General features: G+C 42.5%; 1 protein-coding gene across 1 annotated transcript in view; it reads left to right on the top strand.

Annotated features, from left to right (window-relative positions):
* The window catches only part of MYOF (myoferlin), a 122,339-nt gene that overhangs the window by 6,403 nt on the left and 102,684 nt on the right, over positions 1–13,252 (top strand). The window contains exons 2-3 of the mRNA XM_087702348.1: positions 4,420–4,475; positions 6,827–6,918. Coding sequence (XP_087558474.1) covers positions 4,420–4,475; positions 6,827–6,918 — 148 coding nt within the window. The remainder of the gene's footprint in view (positions 1–4,419; positions 4,476–6,826; positions 6,919–13,252) is intronic.

Below are 13,252 nucleotides of genomic sequence, written 5' to 3'. Positions count from 1 at the left end.
AGCAGCATTAAACGTAAATGAAGGAATTATAAAGCAGACTTTCTATGGGGTTTTTCAATGGGGGTGTGTCATGCCTGTCTCCCAAGGTCACTCCCACAAGCCGTTATGGAGACATAGCTCAGGCTGAGGAGCAGAGGTGGTAGATATTCAGCACGTTCTGACCAGTTCTGGAGAACCGGTAGAGGAATTTTTGAGTAGTTCAGTAAATACCATCTCTGACTGTCCCCTCCCCCATCTATTCTCTGCCTCTTGAGTCCCAGCTGATCGGGAAGAAATGGCGATTTTGCAGTAGCAATACCAATAGCAATAGCAGTTAGACTTATATACCGCTTCATAGGGCTTTCAGCCCTCTCTAAGCGGTTTACAGAGTCAGCATATCGCCCCCCACAGTCTGGGTCCTCATTTTACCCACCTTGGAAGGATGGAAGGCTGAGTCAACCCTGAGCCGGTGAGATTAGAACCGCTGAACTGCAGATAACAGTCAGCTGAAGTGGCCTGCAGTACTAACCACTGGGCCACCTCGGTTCTCTAAGAAAGAAAGAAAGAAGGAAGGAAGGAAGGAAGGAAGGAAGGAAGGAAGGAAGGAAGGAAGGAAGGAAGGAAGAAAGAAAAAGAAAGAGAACTTATGTTCACAATTGAGCCCAAAATTTTGGTTGCTAAGCAAGAACCGAATTGAATTCCACCATTGGGGGGGCACTGAGGATCAGCACCAAGAGGACTGAAAAAGTTTGGGAACCACTGGACTAGATCGATGCTTCTCAAACTCAACTCTCTAATATGGACTCCAGCTTCCAGAATTTCCCAGTCACTCATGCTTAAAAGTTCATCTTTATCTTAAAGTTGCTGAGATTGAGAAACATTGGACTAAATCATTATTAATATATTTTAGTTGTGGTAAAATAGAAGGATATTCTGATCATTTCAAAGATGGACATTTAACCTCAATAGTTTCATTGACTAAATATAGGTAAAAACTGCACGGAAAATCAGCACTTTTTAAATCAAATCCATACTTCCAATCTATAGAATCTCTAACAGAAATAAGAAATAAACCAAAATACAGTAATTTTACTCCAAGTAAGCCAGCTATTATAGCATGCATTGCACTAAAACTCTTTTAAAAAGTAATGGAAGGATTTAATAGTGTTGTTTTTTTTTTTTAAAGGATGCTTCAGATATATATTTTCCCTCTGTTCCAAATATGGCTACAGCTGCATAGCTTCCAGGAAATTCAATTGCAGAACATACTACTTCTGCTAGATATGTGTGGGAGGAGCAGAAAATTTGGTCCTCATTTAGTCCGTGTGGTGTGGAATGTGTGATTCACATTCCTGTAACAGAACTGCGACAGGAATTAACATTTTTTTTTAAAAAAAGGAGTGGGTTAGATATTAGCTCAGGCTAGCTAGACCACAAAAGATTTGCAAGTCCCACTGAACAATATCAGCTGTAACGTTATATTTAAGCTAAAACCCTATTTATAAGCCCGTGCAATTTTGCGATTATTTAATATTAGCGTACACTGTTACAATTGAATTGGGCCCAACATTTCCCACAACTGATACTTTGACATCTCAAAGTATGAGCTTGTCACATATTTTCTGAAGAGAAGTGTTAAATTTAAGTTAAATGTGCACGTATTGTATATTATGCATGTATTGTACATTTAATGAAATGCGCCTAGCAATAGCAATAGCAGTTAGACTTATATACCGCTTCATAGGGCTTTCAGCTGAAGTGGTCTGCAGTACTGGACCCTAACCACTGCGCCATCTCAGCTCTTAGATAGATAGATAGATAGATAGATGGATGGATGGATGGATGGATGGATGGATGGATGGATGGATGGATGGATGATAGGTAGATAGAGATAGATAGATAGATAGATAGATAGATAGATAGATGGATGGATGGATGGATGGATGGATGGATGGATGAATGGATGATAGGTAGATAGAGATAGATAGATAGATAGATAGATAGATAGATAGATAGATAGACAGACAGACAGACAGACAGACAGACAGAGACAGACAGACAGATAGCAATAGCAGTTAGACTTATATACCACTTCATAGGGCTTTCAGCCCTCTCTAAGCGGTTTACAGAGTCAGCATATCGCCCCCAACAATCCGATAGATAGATAGATAGATAGATAGATAGATAGATAGATAGATAGATAGCAATAGCAATAGCCGTTAGACTTATATACCGCTTCATAGGGCTTTCAGCCCTCTCTAAGCGGTTTACAGAGTCAGCATATCGCCCCCAACAACAATCCGGGTCCTCATTTTACCCACCTCGGAAGGATGGAAGGCTGAGTCAACCTTTGAGCCGGTGAGATTTGAACCGCCGAACTGCAGAACTGCAGTCAGCTGAAGTAGCCTGCAGTGCTGCATTTAACCACTGCGCCACCTCGGCATGCCCAAGATGGTGTCCTGTCGCGTTTGAGGAGAGCTTCGGGGAGATGATTGTCCTTCTCGGGGGTTTGCAGGGGGTACCTTATCCCATCGTTGGTTCCAGGTCCAGCTATGAGAACTTCCTGGGACCTCGGGGGGACCCTTGAGCTGCGATTTCCTGCCTTGTAGCTGGAACGTTGTGAGTGAAACGAGGCGGTTGGCAGTGAAAGGAGAATGAAGGCTCTGAGTTTTATAAATAGGAGCATGATAGTGTAGAATAATCATATCCAAGGACCAGTGGTGGGTTTCAAAGAATTTTGGAACCTCTTCTGTAGGTGTGGCCTGCTTTCCGGGTCCACTGGTGGAACCTCTTCTAACCGGTTCGGTAGATTTGACGAACCGGTTCTACCGAATAGGTGCAAAATGGTAGGAACCCACCTCTGATCAATAGGAAAAAGAATATCTGCTGATATACTTTTCTGTTCTGACCCCCCTTCTTCGTCCAGGAACGAAAGCCGAAACAAACGTAAATGAGAATGTTTCTTTTAATCAGTCCAGACTCTCGTTGGCTGCAAGCCACATAAACAAAGAGATAAGCACTCTGGCAGCAAGTCCTACAAACCTTGGCAGCAACGCCAACAAACTCTGGCAGCAATCCAGCCTGCCAAGTTTGTTTCTCGTTAGTCCCTAACGTTGACTTCTGCAAGAAGGGCGTGGCACAAGCAGTCCCTTTTATAGTCTGGGAGAGGAGCTTAATGACCATCAGCTGAGCGTAAGTACCTCCTGTAATTACGGAGTTGTTCTTGACGCCGAGTAGCCCTTCGACGGCGTGCATCCCGGAACAACTCACAGGTGGTTTCTGGATCATTCTCCTTTGTCTCCTCCCCACTGATCCAAGGCTCAGGCACCACCTGGTGGCCAACCAGTCTCTCTGCGCCCTGCTCAGAGTCGGAACCCTATCCAGGGTCCTCCACATCCTCCAGGGCCGACCCATAGGGCCCCTCACTATCGGAGTCTGGTGGCAGCTCCAACGGCACCTGCCAAGCCACAACACTTTTCTGTCCACATAAGATCTGCTAAGTCAAATAAATATTTTAAAACTTCTCAATTTTAATTTCTTATAGTAAATATCAATAACCCTCATCAACCAAAGCTCTTTGGGATTTTCAGTCGTTTTTAGAACTTGTAGAAGTGTTCTGAGACCAAAATGTTTGAGAGCCATTGCTGTAAAAATGTCAAAGCTGAAGAGATGTTATATATTTTACAGCAGCTCTTGGATAGTGTTGCAAAAAATATGGGGAGGGGGGAAGCATTTGGAAATGTTATAGGTCTACCCAGGTCCCTATAGTAAAGATGTGCTTTACCAATGAGTTATTATCATAGCCATGGAAAAGGTATTTTTTTATCGTAATGGAGTTTTTTTTTAAAAGATTTTATTTTATTTTATCAATTTCATATATACATTCACAATTATATGATCTCATAACTGTTATTAATAATATGTATTTATAACAATTTTTCCTACTGTTGACCATATACTTGAAGATTGCTTTTTTAACATCCCATAGATCCATCTTATCTTACAACGGTCCTACTTCTTCTTCCCTCCCTCCCTCTTTCCTTTCCTCGTTTCTTCTCTCCTACTCCCCTTCCTTCCCTCCTTCCCCTTCCCTCCTTCTCTCCTTCCCTCCTTCCTTCCTTTCTTTTCTCCTTCTCTCCTTCCTTTCCCCCTTCCTTTCCTTCCTTCCCCCTTCCTTCTCTCCTACATTCCCTCCTTCCTTCCCTCCTTTCGTCTCTCCTTCTCTCCTTCCTTCCCTCCTTTCTTCTCTCCTTCTCTCCTTCCTTCCCTCCTTCCTTCCCTCCTTGCTTCCCTCCCTCCTTCCCTCCCTCCTTCCTACCCTCCCTTTCTTCTCTTTCTTCTCTCCTTCCTTCCTTCCTCCTCTCCTTTCCCTTCTCTCGTAATGGAGTTTTAAAAACTATTTTTTCCATACTAGTAACACGTATCACTGTTTATTTCCAGATGAGAAAAAGAAGACAAAGAAAATCGATAGCGAACTCAACCCTGTTTGGAATGAGGTAAACCTGATCTTCATGTCCCTATCATGTAGGAAAAAGCACAATGTGTGTGATAAGATTCTGTCGTGACTTTGACTGTTGCAAACAAGGCGGCAGCAAGAAACACGCGTGTTGTATGTTTTCTGCTCTGTTCAGAAGTAGAATTTCTTCCTGTCCTGCTAAGGTGGTAATTAGTAGCTAGCAGTCTCTGCAGAAGACCACAGACTGCTAATGTGTGCAATGAGATAATTATGCAAATACCACTGTTATATATTTACATCCCAATGTTTGATGTAATTTACTGCATTTGCATGAGACCTCATTAAACACATCCTCCTTTGCAATCTTCTGGTGGATGCTCAAAGAGGCAGTCTTTTTACAGTCAGTGACCATATTTGAGGAGTTAATTATTTGGTTCACCGACAAAAGGGCGAACGACAAAAGCCCGCCCGACTAAAACACGGTGACAAAACCGCGAGTTCTAAAGCGCTCCGACGAATGAGCGCTGAATCGTGCCGACAACAGCGCCGCGACAGAAGCACGCTGTAAACCTCAACCTAACCCTAAACCTAACCCTAAACGTAACACTAACCCTAACCCTAACCCTAACCCTAAACCTAAACCTAACCCTAAACCTAACCTTAAACCTAACCCTAAACCTAACTCTAACCCTAACCCTAAACCTAACCTTAAACCTAACCCTAAACCTAACTCTAACCCTAACCCTAACCCTAACCTTAAACCTAACCCTAAACCTAACTCTAACCCTAACCCTAAACCTAACCTTAAACCTAACCCTAACCCTAAACCTAACTCTAACCCTAACCCTAACCCTAACCCTAACCCTAACCCTAACCCTAACCCTAAACCTAACCCTTTCCTTAACTTAAATCGACGCGCTGTTGTAAATCGCCCTTCTATCGCCGTGCTGTTGTCGCCACGCTGTTGGTGCGTTGATGATGTCACGGTTTTAGCGATGCGGTTTTGTCAGCGCGCTAAATATTAGTTTCAGTTGTATAAATTGTAGGCCAGGCTCATGGGCTAGGTATAGAAGTAAGACCCTTTCCCATTGTCTAGACCATTGTAATTAATTAATTGTAATTTAATAAATTTATATGCCGCCCAATCCCGTAGGACTCCGGGCGGCTTACAAAAACAAGACTCAAAGATAAAAAGTTAAAAATAGGGAAAGAGAAACAGACTTAAAAAGCAACGCACCATACACTCAATCTTGGTGGGGCCGGAACTCGTTCGTGAGGTCAACAGCCCCAGGCCTGCCGGAATAGCCAGGTTTTAGTGGCCTTTCGGAAGGCCGAGAGAGTGGGAAGGGTCTGGATCTCTACGGGTAGATCGTTCCACAGGGCCGGGGCAGCTACAGAGAAGGCCCTCCCCCGAGGGGTCGCCAGCCGGCATTGTCTGGCCGACGGCACTCGGAGGAGGCCCAACCTGTGAGATCTTATCGGCCGTTGGGAGGTATGTGGCAGGAGGCGGTCTCGCAGGAAACTGTAATTCTTTATTCCACTGATCTCTTGCTATCTGCATATCAAATTCATTTATTGATGATGAATATTTATAAAAACTAATAATAGGGATTATTTTTAGTTTTAAAAGATTTGAGCAGTCCTAGTTAAAGTACCTTTGGTGTCTAGTGTGGTTTGCTGGCTAATAATATTAACATTTGTTAATATTATTAAGAGATGTAGCTGTAAACTAAGTTACATCTGATAGATGATATTTGTATCATAGCACAACAAATGTTAAAAATTCATCTTCATGTGATAACTGAGTTTAATATATATATATATATATATATATATATATATATATATATATATATATATATATATATATATATATATATATATATATATATATATATATATATATATATATATATATATATATATGGTGTATTTGTGCTGATAAATAAATAAAGGGAGACTAGTATAGATCTATTTCAAGCTATTTAGCTCTCATCAGCTAGCCATACCCTTGCTGGGAATCGGACCTGTGCTCTATTCCCAGTAAGGGTATGGCTAGCTGATGAGAGCTAAATAGCTTGAAATAGATCTATACTAGTCTACCTTTATTTATTTATCAGCACAAATAAAACACAAATATAACAAAGGCAACAGTAAAAATATTGGGTTTCTGTCTGGATGGTCTCTTGTGACGAGCCGAAGAACAGAGAATGGAAGTGTGACCTTCCTCCCATATTTGGGCATACCAGGGGTTGTGACTTTAAATATATATACACTATATATTTAAATATATATATACACTTATTCCTGAAATATTTTCATTTCTTACTTGTATATGTTCAGCTCTGGATTAAATCAGTGTTCATGACTATTGCAATTCTTTTCGCACAGATTCTTGAATTTGATTTGAAAGGATCACCACTGGATATTTCATCATCCCTGCAGATAATTGTGAAAGACTTTGAAACTATAGGGCAGAACAAGTAGGTTATTTTATTAAAACTTTTAGTGGATCTATTTCTCAACAAACATTTCATGCTTTTAAACTCAATGTACTACTTTTGCAATGCCGTTTGTTTATTTCGTAAAGTTTAAATAATCAGATATGCTATTGTATGCTTTTTTGCTTTATGATTGAAGTAAAGCTATTCCTGCGTTAAGAGTGCTCAGAGACCATTCAGTTACAATTGCTCTGAATGAGTTGTACTTATGGACAGTTTAGAACCTCTTCTGTAGGTGTGGCCTGCTTTCCGGGTCCACTGGTAGAACCTCTTCTAATCGGTTCGGTAGATTTGACGAACCGGTTCTACCGAATAGGTGCAAACTGGTAGGAACCCACCTCTGATACAATGTTTTAAAATAATAGATTCTAATCCAGGTTATCTGACACTTATCCAAAGACTTTTAGAATTTCTGTCATCTTTTGCCAAATAAATGAAATTTTGCTATTTTAGGCAGCGCATTAGATTCTGTTCTGGAATTTATTAAAGAATCTCCTTTGAGTCAATTCAACTAATAATGATAACAGAAAAGACCATGTTGGTATTGGTATGGAAACAGTTTGACATTGCCTTCTGCTTGAGCCGAGGTGGCGCAGTGGTTAGGGTGCAGTACTGCAGGCCACTTCAGCTGACTGTTATCTGCAGTTCGGCGGTTCAAATCTCACCGGCTCAAGGTTGACTCAGCCTTCCATCCTTCCGAGGTGGGTGAAATGAGGACCCAGACTGTGGGGGCGATATGCTGACTCTGTAAACGGCTTAGAGAGGGCTGAAAGCCATATGAAGCGGTATATAAATCGAACTGCTATTGCTATTCCTCCCTCCCTCCCTCCCAAGATGTGAGCCAGAGGATTGTATGGCAGTCCCTCATCTAAATGACTGTGCCACTTAATGGAAATTTTGGTCCCAGTTACTAACATTCAGTGATGTCTACCAATCAATATTTCTGAATTATTAATTCTAGCTTTGTATAAGAGATGAGACAGATAGCAATAGCTTTCTATCTGGAAGGAGTGAACTTTGAGCCGATCATGATTGAACTGCAGACTGTGAGTTAGAACTGCAATATTGCATTGTAACCACTGCACCACCAGGCTCATATACATTTGGCTTAGAAGAAAAGAACCAGAAGAGGAGAAACTGCTATGCTTTGAAAAATGTCTTTAGTAATATTTGTGTCAGCACTGCAGACATATTATAAAGCATTTCTCATATTGCAGGCACCAAATGGTTGGTTTGGTTTTTAGAATGCTGGTTTTAAATTCTCTGTTTTGGTTTAACAAGTAAAGAGAATTGTCTGATGAGATTGTTTATAACTGATTTAAATCAAGAATTGTCAGATTTTTACTTAAAATAGAGAAAGGCATATGTCTTGTGTAGAAATGTCAGTGAGATCCAAGCAATCTAAGGATCACAGATGGATCGAACTGAGATTTCTTCGGCTGGACAAATGGGGAGGGTAGCTGGCAGGCATGTGGTGCTATTGGCAGTCTCACAAATATATGCAAGAATGTGATTTTAATTCCCATATCCCAGAATCACTTTGTGGAGGACAATTGGATTTCATGTTTGTGTCCTGGAACTTAGACAGAGATTCTATCTTAGAATTCTAACTCAACATCTTGCAAAATTTATGTTGTGATTCATATGTGAAGAATTTGCTCATAAGGATTAATTCAAAGTTAACAGTCTAATGTTTATTTAAGGAACCATTTCCTGCAAGCAATTTTTCCATTTTTCTTATGGTGACTTCCTCTATTCCATGTTCTAAGCAAGTTTTATTTCAGTTTTTGTTGTTGTGGAAGTAAGTTATAAAATACCTTTTGTTCTGAATGAGAAGGAGGCTTCCTATATAGTTAATAAAATGCAACATCTAAGATCAGAGGTGAAGATCACTAACTGAATATGTTTAGAATATTTAAATAGTTTGCTACTAGAATCAGTAGTGTCCTACATATGTCTGCTCAGAACATCTGCAGTAAGAACAGCAGATGTTAAAAGATGATAATTTTAGCCTAAGAGACAGGATGAAATGAATTAATAAACTCATTAATGGCTTAATGAATTAATATTTTCTTGTCTGCTCCTCCCATCCCTAAAGCTTCATTCCATATTGTTCAAGGAGGTCTTCAAGGAGAGCCGAGGTGGCGCAGTGGTTAGAGTGCAGTACTGCAGGCCACATCAGCTGACTGTTATCTGCAGTTCAGCGGTTCAAATCTCACCGGCTCAAGGTTGACTCAGCCTTCCATCCTTCCGAGGTGGGTGAAATGAGGACCCAGACTGTAGGGGCGATATGCTGACTCTGTAAACCGCTTAGAGAGGGCTGAAAGCCCTATGAAGCGGTATATAAGTCTAACTGCTATTGCTGCTATTTGAAGAAGCATTTGTGATAATCTAATGGAAGGGGAGAAGAAAAAAAGAGGACATTCCTTTGACTTCCTTAAATAAAGTTCCAATTTAACAGCATTTCCATCACCACCCTCCAGGCTTTCACAACAAGAGTTCGAAATTGACCAACAATCACATTCACTTCGGCCAACTTCCAAATACAATTGCAGTCCATGGTCACCCTTGTTCCTCAGCATATGAGCCGAGGTGGCGCAGTGGTTAGGGTGCAGTACTGCAGGCCACTTCAGCTGACTGTTATCTGCAGTTCAGCGGTTCTAATCTCACCGGCTCAAGGTTGACTCAGCCTTCCATCCTTCCGAGGTGGGTGAAATGAGGACCCAGACTGTGGGGGCAAATATGCTGACTCTGTAAAGCGCTTAGAGAGGGCTGAAAGCCCTATGAAGCGGTATATAAGTCTAACTGCTATTACTATTGCTATATCCAGCAAAGCAGTGGGAGAGTACACAAATGTTAACCAGTCTTCTGTCCCTGGAATACCACCAGTTTTACAATAACAAAATTTCTCTTCCCCGTTTCAAAAACAACAACAACCCCTTGGTGTTTCCCACTCCCTCCCGTTTTTCAATAGGTACATGTGTGTATGTTCATCTGGTGGTTTGCTAATAAAAATAAGAGGTTTTTAGGGTAGAAATAAGGGAAAATCAGTCACAAGATAAAGGTAAATAAATTAAGGTGTTTAACAATAGTGCTATTACTATTACTATTTAAGCAATAGCAATAGTTAGACTTATATACTGCTTCATAGGGCTTTCAGCCCTCTTTAAGCAGTTTACAGAGTCAGCATATAGCCCCCAACAACAATCCGGGTCCTCATTTTACCCACCTCGGAAGGATGGAAGGCTGAGTCAACCTTGAGCCTGGTGGGATTTGAACAGCCGAACTGCTGAACTGCAGCCAGCTGAAGTAGCCTGCAGTGCTGCATTTAACCACTGCGCCACCTTGGCTCTCTTAATGAATTTATAGGCTGCCCAATCCCGAAGGACTCTGGGCGGCTTACAACAATACATTTAAAAAATAGAAAAGTTAAAAACACAGAAACATAGATTAAAAAAGTCACAACATACACCCAGTCTAATCAGGGCTGGACCTCAGTCATGAGGTCAACAGCCCGGGGCCTGCCGGAATAGCCAGGTCTTAATAGCCTTTCGGAAGGCCATGAGAGTGGGGAGGGTCCGGATCTCTGGGGGTAGTTCGTTCCATAGGGTTGGAGCGGATACAGAGAAGGCCCTCCCCCGGATGGTTGCCAGCCGACATTGTCTGGCTGACGGCACCTGGAGAAGGCCCATCCTGTGCGATCTTATCGGTCGTTGGGAGGTATGTGGCAGAAGACGGTCTCACAGATATCCGGGTCCTAGGCCATGTAGGGCTTCAAAGGTAATGACCAACACCTTGAATTGTGCTCGGAGACCAATAGGGAGCCAGTGCAGCTCGCGGAGGATAGGTGTGATGTGGGTGTACCTTGGTACACCCAATATCGCTCGCGCGGCTGCATTCTGGACTAGCTGTAGTCTCCAAACGCTTTTCAGGAGCAGCCCCATGTAGAGTGCGCTGTGGAGTGCTTCAGATCTGATTCTAAGGAAAGGTATATTGGAATGCCGAGAGGTGTGGATCTGATCTGTGTGCAACATCACAAGCCAAACCAACCTGTGGAAAGTCACAGGTGTCCCAATTTATATCTTCCAAAGGCTTCCTGGCAATCTTCCATTTAAAAAAATATCTGAAATGGTACCCCCGTTGGTTTTGATAACTTTCCAACAAGCGGTTTCCCAAGTATGGTGCTGCCAGAGCTGAATCGAAGAGGGAGGATTAATTATGAGGAAATACATTCTGAGCAATGCGTACTTAAAGAAACAAGTTGCAGTGGCACGATGCTGAAGAGAGGGTGTGTGAGTAAATAGCTTACTTGAACCCAGGAGCTAGGAGCAAAGATGAAACAAGAATTATCGTCAGGAAGCAAATAGAACACCCAGAAGGTATGCAAACTAGCTGTAGTTGCAAACAAGCTTAATGAGATGCATCAGTTTCAGAGTTAAAGCTAAAGTGATATAAACGTGGAAGTTCCCAATTTCGGTTAGGATCCATGGTACACATTATTACCTTTAGTTCTGCTACAGATTTACCTAATGTTACCTGGGCTGCAAAGAAACGTGTAGTTGTTCTATAACCGTTTGCGGTTTTCTGCTGGTGGTCCTGAATTTATTTATTTATTTGTTTGTTTGTTTGTTTGTTTATTTATTTATTTATTTGTCTTGTATGCCGCCCACTCCCGGAGGACTCCGGGCGGCTCACAAAAGACATGGGAAAGGGGGGAACAAGACAAAGACAACATATTAAAAACAAAACCAACATTCACAATTTCCGTGGAGGTAGATGCTTCTCAGCTCCCCCCAGCCTGCTGGAACAGCCAGGACTTGGTGGCTTTGCGGAAGGCCGGGAGGGTAGTAAGGGTCCGGATCTCCACGGGGAGATCATTCCAGAGGGCTGGAGCTGCAACAGAGAAGGCTCTCCCCCGGGGAGTCGCCAGCCGACATTGGCTGGCAGATGGAATCCGGAGGAGACCCAACCTGTGCGATCTAATCGGTCTGAGAGAGGTAATCGGCAGGAGGCGGTCTCTCAGGTACCCAGGTCCGATGCCATGTAGGGCTTTATAGGTAGCGACCAGCACCTTGAAGCGGATTCGGAGACTAATAGGTAGCCAGTGCAGCTCGCGGAGGATAGGTGTAACATGGGTGTCCCTTGGTGCACCCACAATCGCTCGCGCGGCTGCATTCTGGACTAATTGGAGTCTTCGAACACTCTTCAAGGGCAGCCCCATGTAGAGCGTAGAATGTTGCATTGAGTAGCTGGAGATTTGGTAGCTCCATTTTTTATTTTTATTTTGGACAATTTAAAATCAGAAGCTGCAAAAATACATTTTGGAGGCCACCTGCAGAATGTCCTGTAATGCAATGGAAGCCTGGGGGGCCCGTGCTGTTTTGAAATGCTTTCACGGAGTAAAATATAGAGGAATGTTCCTGAGATCCCAAGAAAGATAGACCGTATTCTTATCTGAACTCCCAAACAGGCTTAGTCTGGCATCCAAAACTACAATTTCAGGTGGTTCTGGTTTTCATCTCAAACTGTGTGTCTGAGTAAGCTTGTGATACGCTTTCTGGTATCAGCTGTGTTTTTATTTGCGTTCTGAATAATAGTCCAGTGCTGATCATTACAAACATTGGCTCTGTTCTTTATGGCTGGGGAGTTGGCTTTCATGCCCAATGCAAATAATGAATGAATAAACAAAACCTCTTGAGCGCAGAACCATTTTAAGGAGCAATAGTTATAACAAGCGTTGCCACCTGATCAGAGGTGGAAAAGACGCATGCTGGCTGTTCCTATGATTCTAGGAGTAAATCAATATTTTCAAAATATGGGAATAAACCTTTTCACCAGTATGTTCAGCTGTTGTAACAAGCAGAGTAGTAGCTGGCATAACATCTATCAGTTACCACCAGGGTTTCTGACTGTTCTCAAAGAGTTAATGTGCCAGATTGCTTGAGAGTTAAAAAGCAGTTAACATAGAGCCGAGGTGGCGCAGTGGTTAAATGCAGCACTGCAGGCTACTTCAGCTGACTGCAGTTCTGCAGTTCGGCTGTTCAAATCTCACCGGCTCAGGGTTGACTCAGCCTTCCATCCTTCCGAGGTGGGTGAAATGAGGACCCGGATTGTTGTTGGGGGCGATATGCTGACTCTGTAAACCGCTTAGAGAGAGCTGAAAGCCCTATGAAGCGGTATATAAGTCTAACTGCTATTGCTATTGCTATAACTGGCCTGCTGTGTGGTAGAACAGATCCAGATTCATTCAGATAATTTGGGGGTCCTCCTGGATTCGCAGCTGACACTTGAACACCATCTGTCGGCTGTGACTAAG

The sequence above is a fragment of the Thamnophis sirtalis genome, unplaced genomic scaffold (genome assembly GCF_051295495.1).
Source record: "Thamnophis sirtalis isolate CommonGarterSnake01/CBP01778 unplaced genomic scaffold, rThaSir2_p1.2 scaffold_15, whole genome shotgun sequence".
In the NCBI taxonomy this organism is placed as follows: Eukaryota; Metazoa; Chordata; class Lepidosauria; order Squamata; family Natricidae; genus Thamnophis; species Thamnophis sirtalis.
Note: the sequence above shows the minus strand (reverse complement) of the source record. Positions and strands in the feature narration are given on the sequence as shown.